Raw genomic sequence first — 27,224 nt, 5'->3', positions numbered from 1 at the left:
CTTAATATTTTTTGTTCATTTCCCTTGATATGGGTGACTTACACTGAAGGACCACTCGTGGTCATAAGGATATTCCCACCTGTCTGCTGTTTGATGTTGGCAGTTTGGCCTGCATTCTAAAAATGGCCTACATCTGAAGAGTCCTTGTATTATTAACTCAATCATCATTGAGAACTTTTTTATTTTCTCATTATCTCCACCACGTGTTGTTCTTCAAATGCTCTTTCCAAACTAAAGATTGGAACAAGTTAATCCCATTAAGTCAATGCTGTACATTTTATCAGAGGTGCCACAGAAATAGGATCTTGTATACCAATCTCATCAGTGAAATAAAGAGCCTTAACAACAAAACAAAAAAGCACTACCATTTATCAATCACAGTAGAATCTGTCTTACTCTTCACTAGTTATCTCAGCTATGGCAGAGAGTCAGAGATCTCTTAGCAGAAATCATTCAGCTTAAATGTGTTTTAGCTGGAGGTTTATCTTCTTTGGCTTCTGATTGTAGTAATGGGATCTACTGCCTGCCCTTGGGAAGCATTCTAAATGAATTCCTATGTGACATCAGCAACAGAAAGTGGTCCTAAATTTCAGATACTAATAAAATCTAGATCTTTAGAATTAGGAATAGCTTCTGCAGTCTTATGCTCTGGGCTGAGTTACATATGGTTACCCTGTATATTATTGTTGATGACGATTGAAATTTATGTGTAAGAACCTGGCTAATACCGTGTTGGTATCAGTCTCAAAGTTGCAGCTCAGATTGTCAAAGCCTGTTTTTTTCTTTCTGGGTGTTATTAATAAACCTAGTTGTTTTAGTCCCATGTTAGCTCTCATGTGGGATTTTTTTGTTATGCTTATCTATTCTCCCTTTTTCTTCCTTTCCTTTCCCCTTTCCAACACTTTCCAACACTTTCCATGTCTCTTCCTAGCAGATTCAAGCCCCAGTAAGACAACAGCCAAAGGTTCAGACAACCCCACCTCCTGCCGCCCAGGGGCAGAAACTTGGATCTCTCACTCCTCCATCATCCCCCAAAACCCAACGTGCTGGCCACAGGAGGATCCTCAGTGATGTAACCCACAGTGCAGTCTTTGGGGTCCCAGCCAGCAAGTCAACCCAGCTGCTCCAGGCAGCTGCAGCTGAGGCCAGTCTCAACAAGTCCAAGTATGTGGTGCTTCCCCTTTATTCTTACCTTTGTGAGCAAGGTCAGCCCTTGACTGTTACCATGTGATTCTTTGCATAAGTATGTAGATGAGTGTAGATGTATGTATAGTAGTGTGTGTCTGTGTTTAATGAGCAACTGTGAATTTGCCTGTAGTGCATGAACCATACTCATATTAAGAAATAATTTCCAATTGGGCACAGTGGCTCACACCTGTAATACCAGCACTTTTGGAGGTCAAGGCAGGAGGATTGCTTGAGGCTAGAAGTTCGAGACCAGCTCAGGTAACATAGCAAGGCCTGGTCTCTAAAAGAAATAAATAATTTCCTACTTGGCCCACTGTTTTCATTCTCTCATCCATTCCATGCTCTATAGAGTGTTTTCTAAACTCTTAATCTGACCAAGTCTCTCCATGCTAAAAATCTTTCATTGGTTCACCATTGCTTATCACTATTGCTTATGGTTAACCATGATATCTGAACCCCCTGGTTAACACAGCAGGGCCTGTTGTATCACACAGGTGGACTTGCCAGTCTCCACCTTCATGAGCCCATTATTCATCCTGTGCCCTCTCCTGGGACTGCCACTCTCCTCCTTGTCATGCTCATGAGTACTCATTTATTCATTAAGATCCATGTCAGAGGTTACCTTTTATTTGACCCTTCCGCTGATAGGATGTATCATTTTGTCTGGACCTTGTTTTTGAGGATGCTATCACATTGTATTATCATTAATTATTTGTATGTCTAGACTACCTAGCCTGTGAGTTCACCAAGCCAAGGACCATGCCATGCCCTACTCAACCTTTGGAAACCTGGCAACTGGCTCTGTGCCTAACATAAAGTAGATTATAGATGAGTATTGAATAGATACAATTTCAGACCCTTAGCTTTCTTGGAACCATGCATGCTAAAGTTCAAGTCTTTAAGTCAAGAGAGACTTTAGAAGAAAATTAAGTGATGGACGCATAAAATAGTGGTAACTGTCTTTATTTATTTTTAATTATGCTGGTAGCCCTTTGTTCTATGCATGCTGGATCCTAAAAGATGGAAGTCAGCCTAAATAGGCCCCAGCCCTTCAAGGGGCCAGTTATTGTAAATAAGTTATGGTGGTCACCACGGGACGAACAAGCCTAAGAACAAGTTGCTTTTGGATCCTGAACAGAAAGGACTTGCAGATGAAACTGAAAAACTAAACAAGATTAAAGAAGTAGCGGGAGGTAGTGAGTCATGAGGGAAAGGAGACATTAGTTTCACAGAGTAGAAGGGGTGTCTGTGGAAACTATTCAGTTGCCATGGAAAGCCCTTCTAGGAAAACACTGTGGAAAATGGTAGTTTGATTCAGAAAAGAATTTGATCCTGAAATAAAGAGAAAATAAGTCGACCCTTTTTGTTGTGTTCAACTTTTATATGTCTTTTTATTTCGCGGGGGTGGGAACCTACCTAGGTCTGCAACTACCACTCCGTCAGGCTCTCCTCGGACCTCCCAGCAAAATGTCTATAATCCTTCAGAAGGTTCTACATGGAATCCCTTTGATGATGACAATTTCTCCAAACTCACAGCTGAAGAACTGCTGAACAAGGACTTTGCCAAGCTGGGGGAAGGTGAGTAAGTTTTATCTCTTTTGTGCTTCTTGATTGTAAATTCTCTGTGCTAAGAAGTAACCAGAAATTAGAATTAATCTTACTCTAGAAGAATATGCATGTGAAAATGTAGGTTCAAGGTATGCATACAAATTGGTTTTTATTTTTACCAGAGCACTGAAGTCTTTTCATGTTCAAGAAATTCTGATCTACTGTGGGTGGTAGCAAGGAGATTAAGCACACTTAGGGAAGAGACTTTTAGGAAAGATTTGGTAGCATAGATCAAAGTGATAGCACTGAGCATGGTCATTCCAGGGAGGAGTGTGATGGTTCCCTCATCTTAAGTTGGTTTATTGTCCCAAAAAGTTGTCAGTGCTTGCCAAGAGTGTGCCCTCACATGGACACTGAATTTTTCACTATGGTCAGAGTTCCATATTACTGTTGACTGACCAAAGAAAGGAGATTAACTAAATAGAAGATAAAATTCTGCTCGAAAAATAGTCTGATTTGGAAGGCAGGACACACAAACACACACACACACACACACACAGGCACACACACACACACACACAGGCACACACTTTGAAAAACAACAGATACACCCAGGAAAAATTCTATAATACGCAGGTCAAAAAGAGCACCCTCAATATAGATAAGAGCACAGGGTAAAGAAATGAGCAGAACTGAATGAATTATTGGCCAAACATTTTAGCTTTAACTTATTATTTTACAGAAATCTTTTTAAAATCCCAATTACTTTCCTGCCTTTTTAAATAGAACATAGGGCATAGATATTAACTTTCTTTGACAATTCAGTTTCATTGTTGTATGCTAGATATTGTTCTGAGCTGTAAACAGAAGTACCTTCATGGACTATTGAAAACTGTAGTATTTTTGTACCTGAATAACTAGGCCCCAAGTTTTAATAATTTCCTGCTCAGCTGTCAGCTTTCACATTAGGCTACTGTCACTATGCCTGTCCCTCACAACATCTCATTGCCATTTCTACCTCTCCCTCTTCTCATTTGCTCTTCTAAGCTGTTTCCAACATGAAAAACAGATCATCAAACTCATTAGGATTATATAAAAGTAAATAGATTCCAAGTGAAGGTTGGAGGCATTCTGCTGTGAGTAATGTGCTTAACATTTAGGGCTTCAGCTCTGTGTTCTCTCTCTTCTGTTACATTTATTTATTTTAAAAAATTTTACTTGTAGTAAAATAAGCATAACAAAAATTACCATCTTAATACTTTTTAAGCATACAGTTCAGTAGTGTTAAGTATATTTGCACTGTTGTGCAACCAATCTCCTGAACTCTTTTCATCGTACAAAACTGATGATGTGCTATCTCTCTTTTTTTTTTTTTGAGACAAGAGTCTCACTTTGTTGTCCAGGCTAGAGTGAGTGCCGTGGCATCAGCCTAGCTCACAGTAACCTCAAACTCCTGGGCTCAAGCAATCCTTCTGCCTCAGCCTCCCGAGCAGCTGGGACTATAGGCATGTGCCACCATGCCTGGCTAATTTTTTCTATATATATATATTAGTTGGCCAATTAATTTTCTTTCTATTTATAGTAGAGATGGGGTCTCGCTCTTGCTCAGGCTGGTTTTGAACTGCTGACCTCGAGCAATCCACCCGCCTCGGCCTCCCAGAGTGCTAGGCAGGCATGAGCCACTGTGCCCGGCCTATCTCTTTTGATTTTTAACAATTTCCTTCTGTTTCTCAGCTGTTCTGTCAGTTATTGCAATGACTTAGACAAAGACCTTTGAAGAGCCAAGATGTTGCCGTAATGCAGTAAATGCAGTCAAATTCAGAAGTCAGTTCAGAGTGTACCCTTCATCTCTGCTGTTTGTATAATCACAGGATTCTGTTAGAATGAACTGAGTGGTGTTTTATCCCTCCAGGCAAACATCCTGAGAAGCTTGGTGGCTCAGCTGAGAGTTTGATCCCAGGCTTTCAATCAACCCAAGGTGATGCTTTTGCCACGACCTCATTTTCTGCTGGAACCGGTTAGTATAGCAAATACATGAGGCTCACTATTCCCTACCTTCACACTGTTTTCCATGCCACAGATAACTCTAGCGTGCCAGTGAGCCCTCAATCCTGGCAGTAACTTATATTTTTCTTTATTCAAAGGCTTTCCAACCAGAGATACAAAAAGATCTAGAATCTCTTTGAATTAAAGTGACAGGATGACCTGACAGTAACATACAGTACTTATTCTCTCTCTAGTCCATGGACATGTCTTAAGCAATTTTTTTTTTTTTTAAAGACTAGTCAAGTGCAGTAGTGAGAAGACGAAAAAGTAGAACAAGGAGTTCAATCTGTAACTGACTATGAACAATCGAGTTAACTTGCTACCTTCGAACCAGCTGTAGATACTTCTAAATTTGAGGAACAGCACTTGTTAATCTCTTGTAATTGCTTAGGTTCTCTGGATGACTTGAAGAATTCTAAGAATTAGATGTTCTGTTCTATATCTGTGGCTCTACTAAGCTGTATTTTTGTGTGTTTGTGCTTTCAGGGAAAGGGAGGTATTTTTTTTTTTTAATTATAGTAGCAATAACAGACTAATTTTTCCTCTTTATTAATAAAAATTATACATATTTATTATGTAAACATTAATAATTTATAGAGAAGAAAGTTAAAATCTCCCATGATCAGATCACTGAGATAGCACAGGTATGCCACCATGATGTCTGTTACTGGCATTTAACCTTTTTGGGGTCGGATATCTTTGTGAATCTAATGAAAGTTATGGATCTCCCTCACCAAAATACATGTGAACACAATTTTGTATAGTTTTAGGCCACCACTTAAGCCTCTGATACACATCTTTATAGTCATATTTTAAAACCTAATTTTTTACTTAATAAATCTGTCACATTTCCTCTTCATCATTAAAGAAGCTTCTAAAATGTAATTTTAAAAGTATGTGCATTAAATTCCATTATGTGGCTGTATCATAATGTATTTAGCCAAATCTCTCTTTTTGAAACATTAATTTGATTTCAGTGTTTTACTGTTATAAATGCTTCAGCCATAGGTGTGAGCTTTTGAAAATGTTCTTAGTAGGATATAGAATTCGATATGCTTCTAAAACTGATCTTTTTAACTATACTGATTAATTTCCACTTTTAACCTTATAGTAGTATATTCTTTCTGTTTAGGCATGTGAGTAGTTTTTCTAGCCTCATAAATTTATTTCTGATTGGAACTTTGGCTGACATTACATAATGTTTGATATGTAATCCTCTCTTCTTTGCCTTGTTTTCTGGATATTTTTTAATTGAAGTTTCAATTTCTTTAACCAAGAATTTCTTAGGATATGTCTTTACCATATTGAGACCCACGTGGCCTATGCAGTCTTTGCTGTAGGTTCCTACTGAAGGGCTTTCTATGGCCTAATTTGTTATTCATGTTATAAATGTCCTCTGGGAATTAGTAGTTTTCATGTCAATAAACATTAATCGACAACATGATTTTTCATGGAAGAATAGTAAAATTTATTTAACATCCCCTTGTATGAATATTTGGGTTATCAGTTTGTCACCACGTAAATATTCTGAAAGCTGAATTTTTGTTTATATCCTTTACAGTTGCTGTAAGATAATTTCTAGGAGACTATTTGCAAAATCAAAAGATATGTACATTTTTTTTTTTTTTTGAGACAGAGTCTCGCTTTCTTGCCTAGGCTAGAGTGAGTGCCGTGGCGTCAGCCTAGCTCACAGCAACCTCAAACTCCTGGGCTCAAGCGATCCTCCTGCCTCAGCCTCCCGAGTAGCTGGGACTACAGGCACACGCCACCATGCCCGGCTGATTTTTTTATATTATATATGTTAGTTGGCCAATTAATTTCTTTCTATTTTTATGGTAGAGACGGGGTCTCGCTCAGGCTGGTTTTGAACTCCTGACCTTGAGCAATCCGCCCGCCTCGGCCTCCCAGAGTGCTAGGATTACAGGCGTGAGCCACCGCGCCCGGCCAAGATATGTACATTTTAAGGCTGTTGATACATATTTCCAAATTGGCCTCCAAGAAATCTATACACATTTTATTTAGATCAACAGTGAATGAGAGTCATTTTCCCTGCCATTTCCCCACCCATCCCAACCCAGAGGCTGTAGACAGAGGACATTATTTACTGGGCATTTTTATTTCTTAGGGGATTTGTATTGTTCATGTCCTTTGCTTTTTTTTTTTTTTTTAATGAATTTGTAAGAGTTCTTCATATAACATGTATTGTAAACATTTTTCCTAGTTTGTCTTTAATACTCTGAGTGTGACCTCATCTAAACCTCTCAACAGCTCTTTTGCACGTGATGTATCATCCTCATGTTGGTTACAGTGGAGGGAACTGAGGCACAGAGAGTCTCTTTTTCAGGGTCATCTGCTAGCAAGTGGCAGAGCTAGGACATCGACCCTCTGGCTCCAGAACTTTCTCATCAGGTTTTTTTCCTCTTAATGAGGAAAATTTAGTAATTATCTTTTCCTAGAAAATCCTCTGTAGTTTTAAATTTTTTTAAATTAAAATAGAACAATATGTGTAAATCTTTTATAATATTTTCTTCATGTACATGCATTTTAATTATATATATTTGTGTTTCTCTTTTTCTTGGTAAATATAGTTAGAGGTGTGCTATTTTATTATCTTTACAAAAACAACTCTTAGATTAATAAAATCTTATTTTTTTCTGTTTTCTTACCCTTTAACTTTTGCTTTTATTTTTATTATGTTTCCCTGTTTTTCTTAGGTTTGCTTTGGTAATATCAAGAGGAATACATAGTAAATTTTTTAAAAAATTCTTCTTAAAAAATAAAGTATTTAGGCTATGAGTTTTTCTCTCAATATAACAGTCATTTTTAACGAGCAGAGGATTGGGGAGGGAGGCTAATTATAATCTTCAGGGAGGCTTTTTACATGCAGATATTCCAATATCCTCTTTTCTCTTTCTTTGTCCAATTGTCCCACCTCAACCTTTGAGGATTACACTGCTTTTTTGAGAGTGCTTTCTAATAAGTGTGTTTCCCTAATTGGAAAAAATGGGAGTTGCATGCTCATAACTCTTCATATGGGCCGCATGCAGTGGCCCACGCCTGTAATCCTAGCACTCTGGGAGGGCGAGGCAGGCGGATTGCTCTTGGTCGAGGTCAGGAGTTCGAAACCAGACTGAGCAAGAGCGAGACCCCCGTCTCTACTATAAAATAGAAAGAAATTAATTGGCCAACTAATATATATAAAAAAAATTAGCCAGACATGGTGGCGCATGCCTGTAGTCCCAGCTACTCGGGAGGCTGAGGCAGAAGGATTGGTTGAGCCCAGGAGTTTGAGGTTGCTGTGAGCTAGGCTGACGCTACGATACTCACTCTAGCCTGGGCAACAAAGTGAGACTCTATCTCAAAAAATATATATAAGTCTTCATATGATGTTCTCGTTGTTATTGCTTTGGAGTTATTTGAGAGTTTTGCCTTTTAATATTAAGTAGTTAAATTTTTTTGTGTTATTTTTCATTTTTAACTTTGTTGTCTGGGCTGTGTAAATTTTAAACTTATTGATATTGGTCAGGCTTTAAAATGACCAGTTCATGGTATTCAAAGTATGATATGCCTCATAGTTGACCAGATGTATCAAATATGTAAAGCACTGACTATTGTCCTTGAGACAGAACATCAGAATCATGACCAGTCCTGGTCCTGAGTAGGATATAGTTTCTCTGGAAAGAGAATCATGGAATAAACTCTGGGAGAGTCTTCTTTGCTGCTGAATCCCCAGCATTTTATCACAGTATTTGGCTCAGTACAGATTTGTTGAGTGAATGAGAAGGGCTGCTTTTATCCAAAACATAGGAGCTTGAATTTACCAGTGCTGACAACAGAGATCCCTAATCGTTTTCCATCCACTCACCTTACTATGTCCAGTTTTAGTGCCTGATTCTCATTTATCACACATAGTTATATTTCATTGTTTGTGTGAACTGTTTCTTTAAAGAAGTTTATGTTGTTTTTTGGGTTTGCCTGACACTTTATATTTACTTTGAAGGCTGCAAATGGCAGTATTTTTTTAAAAAGAGATTTAAAGGCCCAGCCACAAACACATATTTGATTAAAGTTATAATAGTGAACGTGTATCGAGCACATAATACATATTAAGCCCACTGGGTAAGTGCTTTTTTGCACATTCTCTCAGGTGATTTTCACAACATCACACCTGCCCAAGGTCACAGCTGGAGAATGCAGAACAAAGATTTGTATCTGGCAGCCCAGCTTAGAGGTTGTTGTTGTAACTACATCTCAGGAATCTTGTCACCAACACTAAGCTTTTACAAATATTGCAAAATGTCTTCATATTTTCCTCAGCTTATTCTGTATTGGTATTTTCTTTCTTGTTTGTGGTGTGATTATTTTTTTTTGTTTCTGTAACACCTTCATTCTTTACAAATATCAGAAAATTATGTCTAAACCCAGAAACTTATTTGCCTTCATTTGTATGAAGTACAAGATGGTGCCATTTTCAACAAATTTCCTGAGTTCAGACTAATTATAGATTTTAAACCTTCTGACTGAGCAGTGGAGGAACTAAGCAGGAAATTTGGCAATGGGTAAGGGAGGATGGCACTAGGGTTCTTTTAAACATTTTTTATGGTAAAACTTGCAAAAATGTTGACAAACTGTGTCTATACATTGGAGAAGGAACAGACAAACATTTAAAACATGACATTGTAACCTCTTTATTTCAAATCTTTTCCTGTTGGTGAGTTATATACATTTGTTTGTAGAAATCTGGAGAAGTGAATGAAATCCCAAATCAGCAGGGGGGAAAAAAGAGAACTCATAGCCCTACTCTGAAAGAAAAGCATTTGTTGACATTTTACAGTATTTATATCTAAAATTTTATTTCTGCATATAAACCTTTTTCAAACATTACATACATTCAGTTTGTAATTTGCTTTCTTCATTATAAAATATTTCAGAGGCTTAAGAGCAGTGACTTTAACCTTTTTCTTCCTCCTCCTACCTTTAAAGAAACCTAGTTAAAGACCCACTTTAATAACAAAATTATAGAGATTGAGAACAGAGTAGTGGTTTCAAAGGATAGCAACAGGAGTAAGGGGTGGGCGTGACTGTAAAGGAGTAGAAATGAGGTAGGTCTTTTGTGTGAAGGAGCAGTTTTGTACCGCAAGTACGGTGGTGCCTACCCTGTGGTACTGTACACGGAGTCACACGTGTACACAGTACACGGAGTACTGTGTATAGTCACTGCAAAGACCTATACACACAGGTTACAGGAAAGGGAATTAGGGTCCCACGAGAGGGTGGTTTAGAAATTGGGAAATAGGGTTTGAAATGGGAGTTGGGGACCACAATGAAAGCTTGGGGGTACAGGAGGGAGGTTGATGGTCTGAGGGGAAGTTGAGTGTTGGAAGGTGTGAGGTCAGGATTCTGAAAAGAGTTGGGAATCGAGGAAGGTGTGAGGGTTAGAGAGTGGGAATTCAGAGTCCAAGGAAAGGAGGCAGAGTGGAGTAAGTAGTGAGCTTCCCTCCCCTCCACCTACCAGGACAGGCACTCACAGCCTGTGACTCCCAAGTGCCAGTCACAGGGCTGGATCTGGTGGCAGCTGCTCGCCCACTGGGGCTGACTGGTCACTGGGTAGGACGTGGCTGCAGGGGGGTGGAGGGTGGTCAGCGGGAAGCCTCAAAGTGCCTCTGGGCTCCTGCACCCTTGCTACCTTTCCCTCTGCTGGGAAAGTGTCTGGACAGGGCCACCAGGCTGCCCACTGAGAGGACGCCACTGCACCTGCCCTTTCCCTTCAGCCACACCTAGGCATCAACACCCTGTCTGTCCCTGTTGCCTTGGCCTCCTGTACATCTGGTAGAGCAAGGGAAGGGGGACTCCTGCACACCTGAGGAAGGATAGGCACCACATGTGCCACCTCCTTCAATTCTGTGTCTGGGGGTGCTATGTTCCCGCATTTCAGGGGCCTCTGGGGTAGAAGCAAGCGCTGTCTGTCACTGAAGCCAGAGTGCAAGACAGGCAGCCAGGCTTTGCGGATGGGAAGGTTGTTGGCCCATCCAGCAGTCCTACCTTTGGTTTTCACATTGTCGTGCATCTCAAACTACATCTTGCTGGCCCTGAGGAGGTGGCATTGGGGATGGCAGAGGTGGCCTTGCAACAGTGGTGGAGTCCAAAGGACACATGATACTGAGTAGAGGAGAGCAAGGGACTGGGGCATGGGCAGTTGAGCTCTCAGAAGGAGAGGAGCTAGGGAGAAAGAGGCCCAGTCAGCCTGCTGGCAAGGAGAGATGTGGAATGAGATGGATGGAGTGGAGGCGAGAAACTCGCTCGTTTCTTTATAGCTGCTCGACAGACCCCAGCGGACCTTCCTCATACCAGAGGCAGAGCTGGAGAGAGAGACCAAGAGACAGAGACAGGCAGAGTCAGAGACAAGGAAAGAAAGAAATCAGAGCCAGCTGCCCATGGAGATGCCACCAGTAATGCCCACACACGTCCAGTACTTTGACTCGTCTGCAAGCCCATTTTATAGACAGAATGCAGGGACCCACAGAGGTGAAGAGAGATGTCCTACATCTGATGGCCCAAGCCAGGGGGATTAAGAACAGGGGATGCTGGGTCTCAGCTCTTCCACATTCAGCTCAGCTCCACTCTGGTTGAGAAGGAGGGATTCAGGAGCATTGAGAAAAAGTTGTCCAGAGAGAGATGTGAAAGGAGACAGGGAGATGTGAGTAGGGTGGGTGGAGGGAGAATAGAGCAGAGGGTGGGGTGGGGTGCTCCTTCCTGCACAAACTGCGAGGGCAGTGATGGAGAAAGAGGTGTGGGTGACACGGGCACTGAGTGAAGAAAAAAGAGCTATGCACACATAGACACAAGTGGCTGGCTGCACATAAAAACTACTCAAAACTGAATTGTCTAGGTTAGTAGGCCCTAACCTTTCTGGCACCAGGGACCGGTTTCATGGACAACAATTTTTCCACAGACAAGGGGGAGGTGAGATGGGTGCAGGATGGCAAGCAATGGGGAGCAGCTGTAAATACAAGTGAAGCTTCACTCACTGGCCCTGCTGCTCACCTCCTGCTGTGCGGCCTGGTTCCTAACAGGCCATGAGCTGGTACTGGCCTGGGGGTTGGGGACCACAGGTCTAGATAACAGTATCGTGCCAGTATCAGCGATACTGAGTTGTGTAAGATACCACCTTTGGAGGAAGCTGGTTAAAGGGTTCACAGGACTCTGTACAGCAACTTCCTGTGATTCTGTAATTATTTCAAATTAAAAATTTTTTTTAAACCCATTTTAAAGAAAGCAAAATGAGATTTTAATTAATGAACAAACTGAATACTAAAATGCAACGAAAAGAATGATAAAATAGAAACCAAGACCTGGGCTCTGACCTTATCTCTGCTGGTGGACCTCTGGCTAGTCCCTTAAGTTTGGGCTTCATTTTCTTTTCTAGAAAATAAGGAAATTGTGCTAGAAAATTCCAAGCTCTCTTCAAGCTCTGATATTTCATAAGGTGTACAGGTTTTTATAAATCTGTAATTTGCCAAATATAGAATGAATATCAGTAGTCTGTTAAATATAGTTCAGAGGTCAAGGGTTGTCTGACCTTGCAACAGGCGAGATGTCTATTTATTTCTGCCCCTTCCTGTGTGCCTCTTCCTGTGCCTAGCACTACATTAGACGTTGTAGTGACACAATAGGACTTAGACCTGAAAGGACCCCAAGAGGGTGATGGGTACATAGGAAGTACCTTTACACATGTGCTAGATTACAAAACACAGCGTTTTGTTTACATGCCAAAATGTGTGATATAGACAGTAATTGCTATAGGAATTCTGAACGAGATGACTGTAGGCTACAGTATCCAGGAAAGAAGTAGAATTTCAGATATACAAATATATATACAAATATCCTAGTTTTATCATTAATTGCATGTCATAGTATGTGTCAAGGACTATTTTGTCTATCTCAAAGATACTTTGTTGTTGTACTGAATTATATCCACTGAGCCCACTCTATTCTAAATTTAGACTTTGTACTTTGAGCTGTTGGGTTAATAGATGGTAAACTCATCTTAGATTTACTTGATGTTTTTTGCTTTTCTCTTTTTTCTCTCCTGACCTCTCCTTCCTCTCCAACCAACTGCAGCTGATAAAAGGAAGGGTGGGCAGACTGTGGACTCTGGCCTCCCACTTCTAAGTGTATCTGATCCTTTCATTCCTCTTCAAGTACCTGATGCACCAGGTAGGTAAATAGATCTGATCTGAGGTTAAGCAGCTGCTTCTATCCCAGGACCCCTGGAGAGTTCTATTTTAAACATACCCTTCATGAAAAGGCTCTGAATTTCAAGCCCAAATTATAGGGTGCTATTGTGTATTTTTACTGTGTTTCAATAAGAGGGGCAAACTTGTCTTGGAGGGTACCAGCCCTTAGCAAAGATTCAGTTCTCGTTATACCAACTTGTATTCCGTATCGTATCAGTGTTCAGTTTTCATCCTTGATTGTATTAATAGTAATGTGAGGGACCTGTGTATCGGAAAGAACATTAGTCCAGTATGATTATTACAGTGGGGGGGGGAGGAAATAGCTGTAAGCATGTGATAAAAGGAACAACATATGAAGTGGTAATGGGATTGTGGGTGACTTCCTGTCCAGTTCTTATGTTCCATATTGTGCTTTTATTTTATAATATAAAAATACATAGTGAAGGTTGATAGGGAGTGTGAGTCAGGAGACCTGGGTTCCCTTCCAGGCTTGGGGCTTGACTCTTCATCAGTGAAGTGAGTTGTATGTACTGCAGGAGTTCACATAACCCTCTCAGGCGGCCATATCCCGATTTTTAAGTAAGCAGTCTAAAAAGCAAGACTGGGCACTGCCTATTTGGAGTTCATGAATGTCAAAGATTTCCCCTCCTGGGGAGGTGGTGTGGGGAACAGAAGCTGCCCTTTCTCTTCTCTAGCTCTTCAAAAAAGCAGAGAGATCCACCTCCCTACAAACAGCTGGCAGTCATTTTGCTTCTGATAGTTTTTCCTTTTTTCCCATTCTTACCTCTGCCAATTCTTGACCTTGAACTGATAAGATTGGCTTGATTTTTCTTCTCTCCCAAAATGTTAAAAGTATTTGATTGGTTGACTCAAGATTGGAAGCGATTGTGATGTTCATTTCCTTTACTTACTAAGACAGACTGCAGTGAGGGTACCAAGGCAGTTTTTTTTTAGAACTTTGGGGCAATGGAAAATAACCTTCAGGGGTTTTTGTTTGTTTGGTTGGGGTTTTTTTAGGTAATTTGTTGACCTTCTAAGGGGAAGCAAACACTTGCTTTACTCAGGTGGTACTGTGTAACTTTACAGCTTGCTGGACCTGGATGTAGTTCAGAAATATCAAAAAATCACCAAGGAATGATTCAATACAGGGGGGTTAAAGAAAAGGAAGAAAGGAATCAAACAAGAGACTGTTTTCTCTTTTGTGCCCTTCAGGTATGCCTGGCAAAACTTGAACGAGCCAGTTTTGAGCAGAAGGTTAGAAGGTGTGGGCTATAAACTCAAGCTGGGGCCCACTGGCCTCTTTCCTTCCTGTTGTGGCAGTTATGGGATCAGCAAAGGGAATTCATTTGGAGGCATTCTCCCTTTGACACTCCTTCACGTTCTTGCTTTGCGTTGCCCAGATAGTCCATGGGCCATAGAAGCTGGAAGGATGGCCTTTTTGCACAGGACAGAGAATGAGGGTCCACGGGCAAGTAGCTGTCTTCTGCAGCTGTCACAGGATCCCTCTGGATCAGGATTGAGGAGTGGGGCACACATGCCAGGTGGCTCAGGAGACAGGCTCCAGGTTGTGGGGAAGAGTCTGGAGCCACCGGGGCTAGCTAGCTGCCATCCTGCCTTCCTTACTGTCATCTTTCCTATCTTCTCATCCTCCATACTTCTCCCATTCTGGTGGATTCCTGCTCAGAGTGTTATTGGTATACACTTTAATACCAATTAAGCCATGACCTCTCTTGGGTTTCAATGGAAAATATATGAAAATGGGACATTTATTTAATTCTAGGAGTATCTTATTTGCTTTCTGATCTGACAGGCCAGACTTATCTGTCGAAGACATAAATCAGACCGTAACTCCTTTGTGTTCCAGTGAATTCTCATGTCACTGAGTGAGCATAAAATCCAGACCTCCTACTGTGATCTACAGGGTCCTAATGGTGTGGCCCTTGGCTACCCCTCTAACTTCAGCTCACTGGTCTTCCCTCCAGCAGACTAGGTGTGTTCCCACCTCAGGGCCTTTGCACTTGCTGGCACTCTGCTTAGGAAGCCTTTCCTTCAGCTCTGTTCTTTTGTGTCATTTGACATTTGGGTCTTAGCTTAAATGCCATGTTCTCAGAAAGGCCTAGTGTGGTCCCACAGGCACTCTCGTCACTCCCCTTGGCTTTCTTCTTCATAGTATTTATCGGGACATTGTCTGATTTTACCTGTTCATTCTCTGTCTTTCCTCATCAGAGTGTCCATGTCCTGAGGGCAGCCTTGTCTGTCTTACTAACGCATCGCCAGTGCCAAAAATGCTGCCTGGCAGAGTTGGCACTCAGTGAATATTTGCAGACCAGATGGGTGATTGAAATAAAACCTGAGGCTGGAAGCCTTTCGGTGTCCCCCTTACTCTCCATTTCTGTCCCAGACACCAGACTACTGGCCCCCTGGCATTCCTTCTGAGCCGCTGCCACCCCCAGCAGGTCTCCCACCCACTCTTCGAGGGTGAGTAGAGGAGGGCACAGGGAGCTGCCAGCCCCTGGGCTGATGAAAGCATGGCTAGGCTCAGCAGCTCCTCCAGCTCCGTCCTTTCATGGTACTCTCCAGAACTGGGCCAGGTTTGCTGTATTACCACGGTGGCTTTGGTTGTTTTATTTATTTTAATATTCAGCCCCTAGTACATTCATTTACATAGTCCTTCATCAAGGTCCCCATGTGCTTCTTGAGCAGCTTGAAATGCTGAGTGAGGAAAGGGTTCAGGGTTCAGTGTTTCTCTGGGACCTGGGAAAACAGCAAGTTTATTTTTCGCTCCCCCAAAAGCAAACAGGCTGTCATACCTCCCACCTACTGTGGACACCAGCCAAGCCTTTTTTGGTTGGCTGGTTGGTTGGTGGTTCATTTGTATTGTGTATTGCTCTTCTGCTACACTCAGCCTTCCTGATGAGAATCATGGAATCTCAGTCTCCTGAAGAATATGCCTTTCAGTGACTTAACATTTGTATTTTATACTCTTATTTTTTTTTGAGACAGAGTCTCACTTTGCTGCCTCTGCTAGAGTTCCATGGTGTCAGCCTCGCTCACAGCAACCTCCAACTCCTGGGCTCAAGCAATCCTTCTGCCTCAGCCTCCCGAGTAGCTGTGACTACAGGCATGCGCCACCATGCCCGGCTAATTTTTTCTATATATTTTTAGTTGTCCAATTAATTTCTTTCTATTTTTAGTAGAGACAGGGGTCTCGCTCTTGCTCAGGCTGGTTTTGAACTCCTGACCTTTGAGTGATCCACCCGCCTCGGCCTCCCAGAGTGCTAGGATTACAGGCGTAAGCCACTGCGCCTGGCCGTATTTTATGCTTTTAAAATGATTTCATATATAATTTACTTTGATCTTAGGTACTATGGAGTGGTGGGTGGTAGGTATAGCAGGTAACATCCTCATTTTGTGGGTGAGGACGTGAGGCTGTAATGTTATTCTGTACAAAGCCACACATTCCTTTTCATTGCCTGCATCCCCCAGGCAGTGGATGTTTCTTTTGTCTTTGGGACAGGTTTCAGATCAATAAAGCCTTTGAGTATAGAGCTAAATTTAAGGTTTAGGGGAATATAAAAATAGATTTGAACTTGTAAGACCTACTTAGTATCTAGGTGGTTTTAGTCAAATCACTTAAACTCTATGTTCTCATTTTTAAAATTGGCAATACTAAAACCTACCTCATGGGGTAGTCATGAGGTTCAGATGAAATCGTATATTTGAAATTGCTACTATGTCAATTTTAAATTACTATACAGATGGGAAATGCTGTTACAACTTTGGTTCTGCATCTTTATTCCCAATGGGGCAGTCCTTGTTATTGTGAAATGATATTTTTCTCTTGTTGAAATTAAACTTGTTATTGCAACTTTTAACTTTTGCACAGCTGAGAGCCATTAAAATAACAGATTTCCTGGACATGGTGATTGTCAAACTGCGGGTAAAGGGATACTGGATAATTGTGGTCTGATTGGTTTGTTTTAAGGAGAATTTTTATTTTTCAAAGCACCATAAAACAAATTTTCTTAGAAACTCTGGAATACAAAATCATAGCCTCGAGCATTTGTATGCTCACAAAGCTGCTAAATGATGCATGGCTAGTGAATCTCAGTGTATTTCACTGATGTTCATATGCTGCCTGTTCATTCATTAGATAAGCTCTGGGGTAGTACTAAAGTTTTTAAACGTGGTGGAAAAGATTCAGGAATTTTCTCTGAAAATTGGGGAAAATATTTTTTAATCATTTTTTGTATTTCTTTCTGTTTTTTTATTTGTTTTTTAAATTGTGGTAAAATACACATAATTAAATTTACCATTTTAACCATTTTTCAGTGTATAGTTCAGTGGCATTAAGTACTTTCACGTTGTTTTGTAACCATCATCACCATCCATCCACACAACTTTTTTCCTCTTGCAAAACAAAAATGTGTACTCATAAAACAGTAAGTCTCTTTTTCCCCTTCTCTTCAGCCCCTGGCAACCACCGTTCTATTTTATGTCTCTGTGAATGTGACTACTCTAGGAACCTCATATAAGTGGAAACATACAGTGTTTGTCCTTTTGTGACTGGCTTATTTAATTTAGCACACTGACCTCAATCAAAGTTCATCCACGTTGTAGCATTTGTCAGAACTTCCTTTTTTTTCTAAGGCTGAATAATATTCCATTGTATGCATATACCACATTTTCTTTATCCTTTCGTCCATTGATGGACACTTGTGTTGTTTCCATCTTTTGCCTTTTGTGAATAATGCTGCTATGAACATCAGTATAAAGATATCTCTTCGAGACCTTATTTTCAATTCTTTTAGCTATATACCCAGACATGGAATTGCTGGATGATACAGTAATTCTACTTTTTAATTTTTTGAGGATCACCGTACTGATTTCCATAGAGACTGTACCATTTTGTATTCCCACTAGCAATGCACAAGAATTTGCAAAAATTATTTTTATAACAACTCTTCAATACTGATCTCTTGACATCGGTGTTCCACAAGACTAAGCAAGAATGCATTAGTTGTCTCATAAGTGCTACTTCCTAGAATTAGAGACTTAAAAAAACAAAAAAGTACCCTTTGGTTTATGGCACTCTACCATCTCTTAAAAAGTTAAGCAAGAGAAGCTGTGTTTTCTTAGTGGTTTGTTTTCAAGATGGGCATTCCTCTCATAGCTGTTTGCTTGGCATCTTCCTCATTTCCAACTGCAGTCTTATAATATTGAAAAGTCCAAGGTGGAACATAATATATGTTTTTCCTCTTGAAAGTTTATCTTGCTGCAGATTTACTTCTTCAAAATGAACTTGGAATAGGGCATCGTGTTTGACTCTTGCTTCCAACTTGCAGATGTTGACAGATGGTTTTGTGTCTGGATTCTCAATGATGGGAACTATTTAGACTGACTAGATTTGATTTGATTTGATTTTTTAAGAGTGACCAGATTTTTAAAACATTGTCTCTCATCACAAGACCTCAGGGCTTATGCCCCAAGTCAGACGAGACATAGCTTCCCAAAGCCACAGAGCTGGAGCAGCCACATCATCTGTTGTGGTGGGGCTCATATCAAGCTCTTCCATGTTGGCTAGTTCAGCCTGTTCTCCTCCTGTTCATATTCCTGATTAGGGTAGAAATAGATCTTGGTTAGTAAGCCGTTGGTTTTATGAGCCTGTATAAATAGAAATCACCCTGTCTTTTGATAATTTAAAAGAGAGAAAGGACACAACTTGCAATATATCTCCCTGGTCTCATGTCAGGAAGTGGTTTTAATTATATAACCTTAGACTGGATTGTGAAGCTTTTATTACCTTCTTGTCCTGTGGTTGGTGTTTTTAATGACTAAGTGGACGTAGTCATTGAAGGTCTTGTGAGGAGAATCTGAAGTAGATTAATGCCTAACTCTAACTTTAGCAAATTCTTCCTTCCCTCTTCTCTCCCTGCCCCCCATTCCTCACTGCCACTGGGGTTATGTTCAAGAGGAGTGGAGAAGGTGCTCAAAGAGAAGACCCCCCCCTTTCTCTCACCTCTCCCCTTAATTTTGAAATGAAATCCTACATCCATTTTCTATAGGGGTTCACTCGCCTTTCCAGTCCTTCCACCATGATTTCAGTGCTTCTCTAAGTTCTGACCCACCCTCATTTTTATTTACTACCCTAGAAACTTGAGAGAGAACTGAGTGTACTGATAGGAATGTGATAAGGAAACATCAACAGAAAAATATGAACAGACAGTTCATAAAAGGAAACATACACATTACCAGTAAATATTTTTTAAAAGTTTATCATCATGACGAATCTAAGAAGTGCCAATTATAAAACAGCAGTGTGCTGTGGTTTCCACTATCAAATTGGTAAAGATGATAAAAAAAACTCAGACTTGATAAAGATATAGGAAAATGGACACCTTTATATTCTGCTAATAGGAATATCAGTACAACTTTGGGGGAGGACAGTTTGGTAGTTTATAAGAAAAGTCTTTAAGGTTTTACTTTTTCTTTTATTTAACAACTGTACTTCTAAGAAAACATGGGTATGCTTAAATATTTGTTGAATGATCAGAATTCATAGGAAAAGAATGAAAGGATATTCATCGAGAACTCTTAATAGTGGATCTCTCTAAAAGCAGAATTGTGGGTAATTTTATGTTTATCCTTTGAGATTAGGGTCTCACTCTGTTGCCCAGCCTGGTCATTAACTCCTGGGCTCAAGTGATCCTCTCACTTGCCACCTTGCCCAGCTAAATTTTTACTTTTATTTTTTTAGAGATGGGTTCTTACTGTGTTGCCCAGGCTGGTCTCAAACACCTGACCTCAATCTATCCTCCCACCTCAAGCCTCCCAAGGTGCTGGGATTACAGGCACGAGACACTACACGCAGCCTGGTACTACATTTGTAATAAGGGAAAAGACAATAGAAGTTTGTTCTTTTTTTCAATGAGGCTTAGAAAGAGCTTGGCTCTTTCCCTACCTTTTCACCCTGTTCTTCTGGCTCTGCCTTTCTGGGCTGAGTTTGCATGTTGAAAAGCATGTTGAGTCAGGTCTCTACATTTCCTAGAACCTACTGCTTCAGGCAAGTCATCTTGCCTCCTGCATTTATTACCAGTTCAGATCTCCAGTTTCATCTCTATAGTTCATCTCCTAAGCAACCAGTTCCTACTTCTATTTCTCCCTTCACATTGGATGGTTGGCTTTTAGTGGTAGATAGACCCTTTGTACTCGCTTGCTTTTTTCTCAATTCCTTTATTCTACTCAGTATTTAATTTTTTAAATACCCCAGATTTTTTTTTTTTTGAGACAGTCTCACTCTGTTGCCCAGGCTAGAGTGAGTGCCGTGGCGTCATCCTTGCTCACAGCAACCTCAAACTCCTGGGCTCAGGCGATCCTCCTGCCTCAGCCTCCCGAGTAGCTGGGACTACAGGCATGCGCCACCATGCCTGGCTAATTTTTTCTATATATATTAGTAGGCCAATTAATTTCTTTCTATTGATAGTAGAGACGGGGTCTCACTCTTGCTCAGGCTGGTTTCGAACTGCTGACCTTGAGCAATCCGCCCGCCTCGGCCTCCCAGAGTGCTAGGATTACAGGCGTGAGCCACCGCGCCCAGCCAATACCCCAGATTTTACAAAGCGTGGCAGTAAAATAAAAAACTGGAGTTTCTTTTCATACAAACTTATTTATTTGTTTTTTTATATTTCAAATTATTGATACATTCAAAGAGTAATTTTAATCTCTATAATTTTTCATGGTGTGGTATTTTTTGAAACATTCACTCACATGAAGACCTGGTTTACATTCACATGTTTCGCAAATATAAATTGTCTCTCTACTTCCTCCTTTGATTTTTCTGTTAGAACAAACGACACAATCTTTGTGTTTTTTGTTAGGGTGAGGTGTGATTATATGGAGTTTTCCATCTAAACGTTGCTCTAAGTTAGTGGATAATAATCTACCCCTGGAAGTTAGTGTACCATCTCTGCATTTACATTTTACTTGTCCTTTCATGCTAAGGAAAACAAGAAAAGATACTGGAAAAATAGACAAAAATTCCCCTTCCCCCCATGGTGAAACTACGTGTCGAGTGTGGCTCGACAGACGAGCTGCTACCGATGCCAACCGTGTCGAGTCATACTTGACATCCGAGTGCAGAGGGTTAAAGTTTATCTTCATTTTATTAATAAGAAAATTTAGATCCAGAGAGAGTAAGAGATTTACCCAAAGTGCCACACAGACTTAGTGTAGAACCCAGGTCTCTTGCTCTTAATATCTTATCTATGTCTCTGATAGACCATCCTGCCTTCTCCCTACATTTCACTTTTTTCTATAAGTTCTGCTTATTTGTTGTCATACCAAGGCATTTGAGCAAAATCTGGAACTTCACCCATATTTACTACTGTAATCACAAGCATCTGTGGGTTGGTGTCCTCTCACTTAAAGGAGAAATTAATCCCCTTTTATGTACCAGACACTTGAATTTATTTACACCCAAATTAATTCTAATAAATGTACCCATTTTAATCCTAACAGCCCTTTAAAGTAATTCCTAACCTCTGTTTACAGGTAAGAAAACTGATGCTTAGAAAAATTAGGTAACTTAAATTCAGGCTCTTTTACTCTTTAATGTTGCTTATTTACTATGGGAAATTTTACAGACCCTAGCCAAAATCCCAAAAATGTACAGTATCACAGTAAAAGATAAAATAAATAAAATGATACTCTCCTCAAATCCAGGTATCCTCCCACCACCTCACATGTGGGCACACACACACAGAGTCTAGAGTCATTTCTAAAAATATCAGAGGAAGCCTGGGAACTGATACAAAACTGGACCATTTTCTTCTAATGGTCATAGGTTTGTGATACTAACACAAAGATGTAACAACTCTTCCAAAATGTTACTTAGGATTAAATCATTTTAAAATGCAATTTATGAATAATTTTTTTGTTTAGTTGATCTGTCACCTTAAATAATTGAGAATAAGAATGTGAGTCTTGACCGGGCGCGGTGGCTTACGCCTGTAGTCCTAGCTCTCTGGGAGGCCGAGGCGGGCGGATTGCTCAAGGTCAGGAGTTCGAAACCAGCCTGAGCAAGAGCGAGACCCCGCCTCTACTATAAATAGAAAGAAATTAATTGGCCAACTAAAAATATATACAAAAAATCAATCAAAGCCTTAGTGAAAGCTGGGCATAGTGGCATGTGCCTGTAGTCCCAGCTACTCGGGAGGCTGAGGCAAGAGATTGCTTGGGCCCAGGAATTTGAGGCTACAGTGGGCTGTGATCATTCCACTGCACTCCGGCCTGGATGACAGAACAAGACCTTGCCTCAATTTAAAAAAAAAAGCCTTAGTTAAACAGGAAGGATGAATCACTAGTATGGTAGAATATCTGGGTCTTGATATTAGCTAGTTCTATTGCTTACCTGCTTTAAGATCTTTCTGGAGCTGGTTTCTTCATTCGTAAATGAGAAGGCTAAGTTGGATGAGATCTGAGGTTCCTTCCAATGACAACGTATCTTTGATAACTTTACCCTTGTGCCTGGGACTGTATATGTGTGAAGACCCATCTTCCTGTTGATAGAGATAGGCAGAACACCCTGTAGGCAATACATGGAGAGAACTTCAAAATCAAGTCCAGCCTCTACTATGTCCAATCTGTGACTTTGGCAAGTCACACATTGTCACAGTCTCTTATCTCTGTTCTCCTCAACTTTATTAGTATTCCTAGACTGCGGCTCACTCCTGGTTTTCTACCCAGTCATCTTCTGTTTTCACTCCTCTCTTCCACATTTCCAGCATTTATTTGTGCATTCCCAAGCAGCAGTGACCATAGAAGTTATCTATGTGAATAGCCTGTTACTTTAAGGTTTGGTCAGAAAATAAGCCTCCCTAAATTTGGCAATTACCCCATTCCATCTCACCACACAGCATACTTGTATACACATGCACTTCTTTACTCTCTCACATGCTTTTTGCTAATGGCTAATACAAGAATTACTTTTTTGTTCAAGTATTAATGCCTGGCTTTTTCCATCTGACTTCCTGTTCTCCCCAACTCTCTAATCAAGCCAAAAGGCATAGATATGGCAGAGAGTGTAAGAGGTAACTGAGAGCTGGGAATACAGAGGTTAATAAAACACTTTCCTGCCTTCAGTCATGTTGTAAGGGCTGCAAGATAAGTGACTGCTCCAGAAGGTTCCTGGCATGGCAGGGAAGGTGGGGAAAGGCCTGTAGGAGATGGTGCTTGAGTGACCAACACAAAATGTAGGGCAGAGTGTCTCCATTTTACAGATGAGAGTAGATAATATTAGAAGTTTAAGGAACTGTGTCAGGGTCACATGTCACCAGAGGGGCTAGAATCCAAATTCTGAAAGAACACTAGCCTGAGGTTTTGTACCAAGGTAAACTGCTGTAGAAAGACAAGCAAGTAATTTTCTTTTTACCCATTGCTTTATAAGATTGCAAATGTTAATATACTAGTGCTAAGTTAAAAGAAGCAAATAATTATATTTTCTTAAATGAAAAGTTTTTTAAGGGGGTAATAAGACAAAAACTAGTGTTCATAACAATTAAAACTTAGGCTTATTGGGGAAAACATCTTATTTTTACCAGTGTGCTGAAAATTATCAAAGATATTTTTAACATCTTATAATAAAATGCCATGTATAGTGTAAGATTAATGCTGATGCAGTAACACCTGTACACTTAGTTAGTACCCTGTTGGGATTTTTTTTCCTCAGCTATTGAGAAGCTTCCTTTTTTCTTCCTTTCTTTTTTTCAATATAAATCAGGCATAAGTTTTAATTTTATCTTAATGACATTTTATTTCTGTGATAAAAAAATGTTGATATGCCTTTAATTGGGCAAGTCATAGGATTTATGTAACTTAAGTCTCTTTATAAGTAACAGGAAGTATAAGCTCTAAATTCTCTTCTTGTAAGATTTTGTAGTTTTATTATTTTGTTTCAGGTTAATGCTCTACCTTTAATAGGTTAAAGGTAAATAGAGTGTTCTTGATGGATCAGGGCTAAAGGAATTCTTTTGGAAGAAATCGTAACATGTATACGTTGTCAAACATTAAGTTACCAGGTGGGGCCAGGGGGAGTGGCTCACACCTATAATCCCAGTGTGCTTTGGGAGGCCAAGGCAGGGGGATCACTTGAGGCCAGGAATTTGAGACCAGCTTGGACAACATAGCGAGACCCTCCCTCTACTAAAAAATAAAAAATTAGCCAAGCATGGTGGCACGTGCCTATAGTCCTAGCTTTTCAGGATGCTAAGGCAGGAGGATTATTTGAGCCCAAGAGTTCAAGGCCACACTGAGCTATGATCATGTCACTGTACTCCAACCTGGGCAACAGAATGAGACCCTGTTTCTAAAAAAATTAAAAATAGACAAATCTGGTGGCTTCTGACATCCTTTTATTTCTTGGTCAGAAGACGTCAACATTAATCCATCTTCAGGCTTAAGTGAATTTTGTGAGATTGGACCACAGAACAATAAGAGTACCAACCTGTCACAGGTATATAGCTGGCAGACAATAAGTGATTATTGAAGTTAACTTAGATGTGGCTTATTTTATTCTCTTGGTGAGTTATAAACTGTTCCTAAATATAGGTCCAAAAAAAAAGAGAAAGATTCAAAACTGAGACCAGGAAGGGAAATGAATACACAAAACACTTGTATGCAAATGTTACGGCAGCTTTATTTTTAATAGCTAAAAACTGGAAACAACCAAATGTCTGTTAACTGGTAGATGAACAAAATGTAGTGTGTACATGCAATGGAACATGGCTCAGCAGTGAAACAGAACAAACTATTGATACGGGTGAATCTCAAAAGCATCATGCTAAATGAAGGAAACCAGACATGAAAGACTGTGTATCCTGTATAGTTTCATTTATAGGAAATTCTGAAACAGGCAAAACTACAGGGACAGAAAGCAGATCCACTGTTGCCAGGGGCTGGGATAAGAGAAGGCATTGACTGTAAACGGAAACAAGGGAACTTTTGGGGGTGTTGGAAATGTTCTATATCCTTCTTTCGGTAGTGATTATATGAATATACAAATTGTCAAAGCTAATCAAAGTGTACACTTAATATTGGTGACTTTTATTATCTGTAAATTATACCTCAAGTTAAAACAAGCAGACAAAAAACCTAGGGCAGCATCTTGAATGCCTTATAAAGTGACTGTTTTACTTGGGGAAAAATCGTTTTTAAACTTCAAATTTTGAAAGCCTAATAGGCTTCAAACAGGATACTAATAGTATTCTCTTTTTTTTGGTGAATCTATACTCAATATTAACCCCTAACATGTGTCTATATAGAAAATGGTGAACAATCTGCTTACATTAATATCTCATTGCATTTTTACTTTTTCTTTACCTCTCTGCCTACCGTAGAAAAACTAATTGAGGGACTCAAATCTCCTGACACTTCTCTTCTGCTCCCTGACCTCTTGCCTATGACAGATCCCTTTGGTAGCACTTCCGATGCAGTAATTGGTAAAGTCACCATCTCTGTTTCTTCTGTCATGCATGATATGTGTGTCTATTTCAAGAATGACAAGTACCTAGTTAACAGATGTCTAGTGAATGGCCATGGTGAGGAGGGGAAAGGCCACAGAGCCTCCTGGTTTGGGAGCTAACCCAAAAGCCAAGGCTATTTAATCTCACTTGTTATCACTCCAAATGAAGTTGTTCTTTGCTTTTCAGGGGTGCAACACTGTTATTTTTGCCCTTCTTGATATCCTGAGATTTCTAAAGTGAATTTCTTATGAATGAGGAAGAATGTGGAAAAATTCAAGTTTAGCCAAGACCTTATCTTGACTGAACTTCATAGAATTTAGCAGATTCTTCTCTAGAAGGCCCATGTGTGTACCAAGTATCAGTAACAGAAAACACTTTGCCCAGTGATTAAGCTCCATGAACAAAAACCAAGCAGGGGTTTGGTCTGCTTTCTCACATTTTCCTGTGCTCCAACAGCAAGGCAGGCAAGACCTACAAAATGTCCAAAGCCCCTATACTCCAGGAGGGTCCAATCATTTGAGACCTAATAATGCCTTTGGGCAAAAAGTTCTAGGACTGCAAGAGTGAGACCCCATCTCTATAAAAAATAGAAAAATTAGGCCAAGCGTGGTGGCTTGTGCCTGTAATCCTAGCGATCTGGGAGGCAGAGTGGGAGGATCGATTGAGGTCAGGAGTTCGAGACCAGCCTGAGCAAGAGCAAGACCCTGTCTCTACTAAAAATAGAAAGAAATTAGCTGGACAACTAAAAATATATATATAGAAAAAATTAGCCAGGCATGGTGGCGCATACCTATAGTCCCAGCTACTCAGGAGGCTGAGGCAGAAGGATTGCTTAAGCCCAGGAGTTTCAGGTTGCTGTGAGCTAGGGTGATACCACGTCTCTCTAGCCCGGGCAACAGAGTGAGACACTGTCTCCAAAAAAAAAAGCAAATAGAAAAATTATCCAGGTGTGGTGATACACACCTGTAGTCTAGTCCTTTGCTACTAGGCTGAGCAGAGAATCATTTGAGCCCAGGAATTTAAGGTTGCAGTGAGCTATGGTGATGCCCCTGCACTCTAGCCCAGGGCACAGAGTGAACCCTTGTCTCAAAAAAAAAAAAAAAAAGTTCTAGAACTAGGAGATGCCATGGCCTTACCAAGGAAATAGGGCCTGCAGCTGAGGGATATCACATGGTACAGAATACCTCCCAGCTATAGCATGGGTTGAGGTTTGAGATAGATTAGTGGCCTTTGCATGACACAGAGTATGTTTGCCTCCAAGGTTATACCTTAAGAAAACTGAAATTTACCAGAAAAAATTAAGGTGCCTTTCTGACATGGAAGAGATTTGCTGAGTGGCTTTTGTTCTGAATTTATCTCTAAGAACTAATAGTCACTAAGACTGGCCACATGCATGCCCAATCAGTGAAGCCCAGACCCTTAAAGCAGTGGAAATAAAGTAACTTGTGCTTTTCATCTTACCTGAGACTGGCATTTTAGAGACCTGTTAGAAAAAAGCCTTCACAGAATTTCCTAAAGAACCTTCTGACTCCCTTTCCCTTACCCTTTCCTCTCCTCTCTTAATGCTCTGTTATGAAAGAAAAAGCTGATGTTGCTGTTGAGAGTCTCATACCAGGACTGGAGCCCCCAGCTCCCCAGCGCCTCCCATCTCAGACGGAATCTGTGACCTCGAACCGCACAGGTCAGT

General features: G+C 40.4%; 1 protein-coding gene across 11 annotated transcripts in view; it reads left to right on the top strand.

Annotated features, from left to right (window-relative positions):
- Positions 1 to 27,224, top strand: part of AAK1 (AP2 associated kinase 1) — a 175,156-nt gene that overhangs the window by 127,608 nt on the left and 20,324 nt on the right. For 4 of the 11 annotated variants that reach the window (XM_076000847.1, XM_076000845.1, XM_012750098.3 and 1 more), the window contains exons 14-19: positions 932 to 1,164; positions 2,609 to 2,766; positions 4,649 to 4,753; positions 12,904 to 12,999; positions 25,412 to 25,513; positions 27,117 to 27,218. In XM_076000847.1, coding sequence (XP_075856962.1) covers positions 932 to 1,164; positions 2,609 to 2,766; positions 4,649 to 4,753; positions 12,904 to 12,999; positions 25,412 to 25,513; positions 27,117 to 27,218 — 796 coding nt within the window. The remainder of the gene's footprint in view (positions 1 to 931; positions 1,165 to 2,608; positions 2,767 to 4,648; positions 4,754 to 12,903; positions 13,000 to 25,411; positions 25,514 to 27,116; positions 27,219 to 27,224) is intronic. The other 7 variants (XM_012750099.3, XM_012750108.3, XM_076000844.1 and 4 more) reach the window with 6 other exon arrangements.

The sequence above is a fragment of the Microcebus murinus genome, chromosome 3, assembly GCF_040939455.1.
Source record: "Microcebus murinus isolate Inina chromosome 3, M.murinus_Inina_mat1.0, whole genome shotgun sequence".
In the NCBI taxonomy this organism is placed as follows: domain Eukaryota; kingdom Metazoa; phylum Chordata; class Mammalia; order Primates; family Cheirogaleidae; genus Microcebus; species Microcebus murinus.
This window is presented reverse-complemented; position numbering and strand designations above follow the sequence as displayed.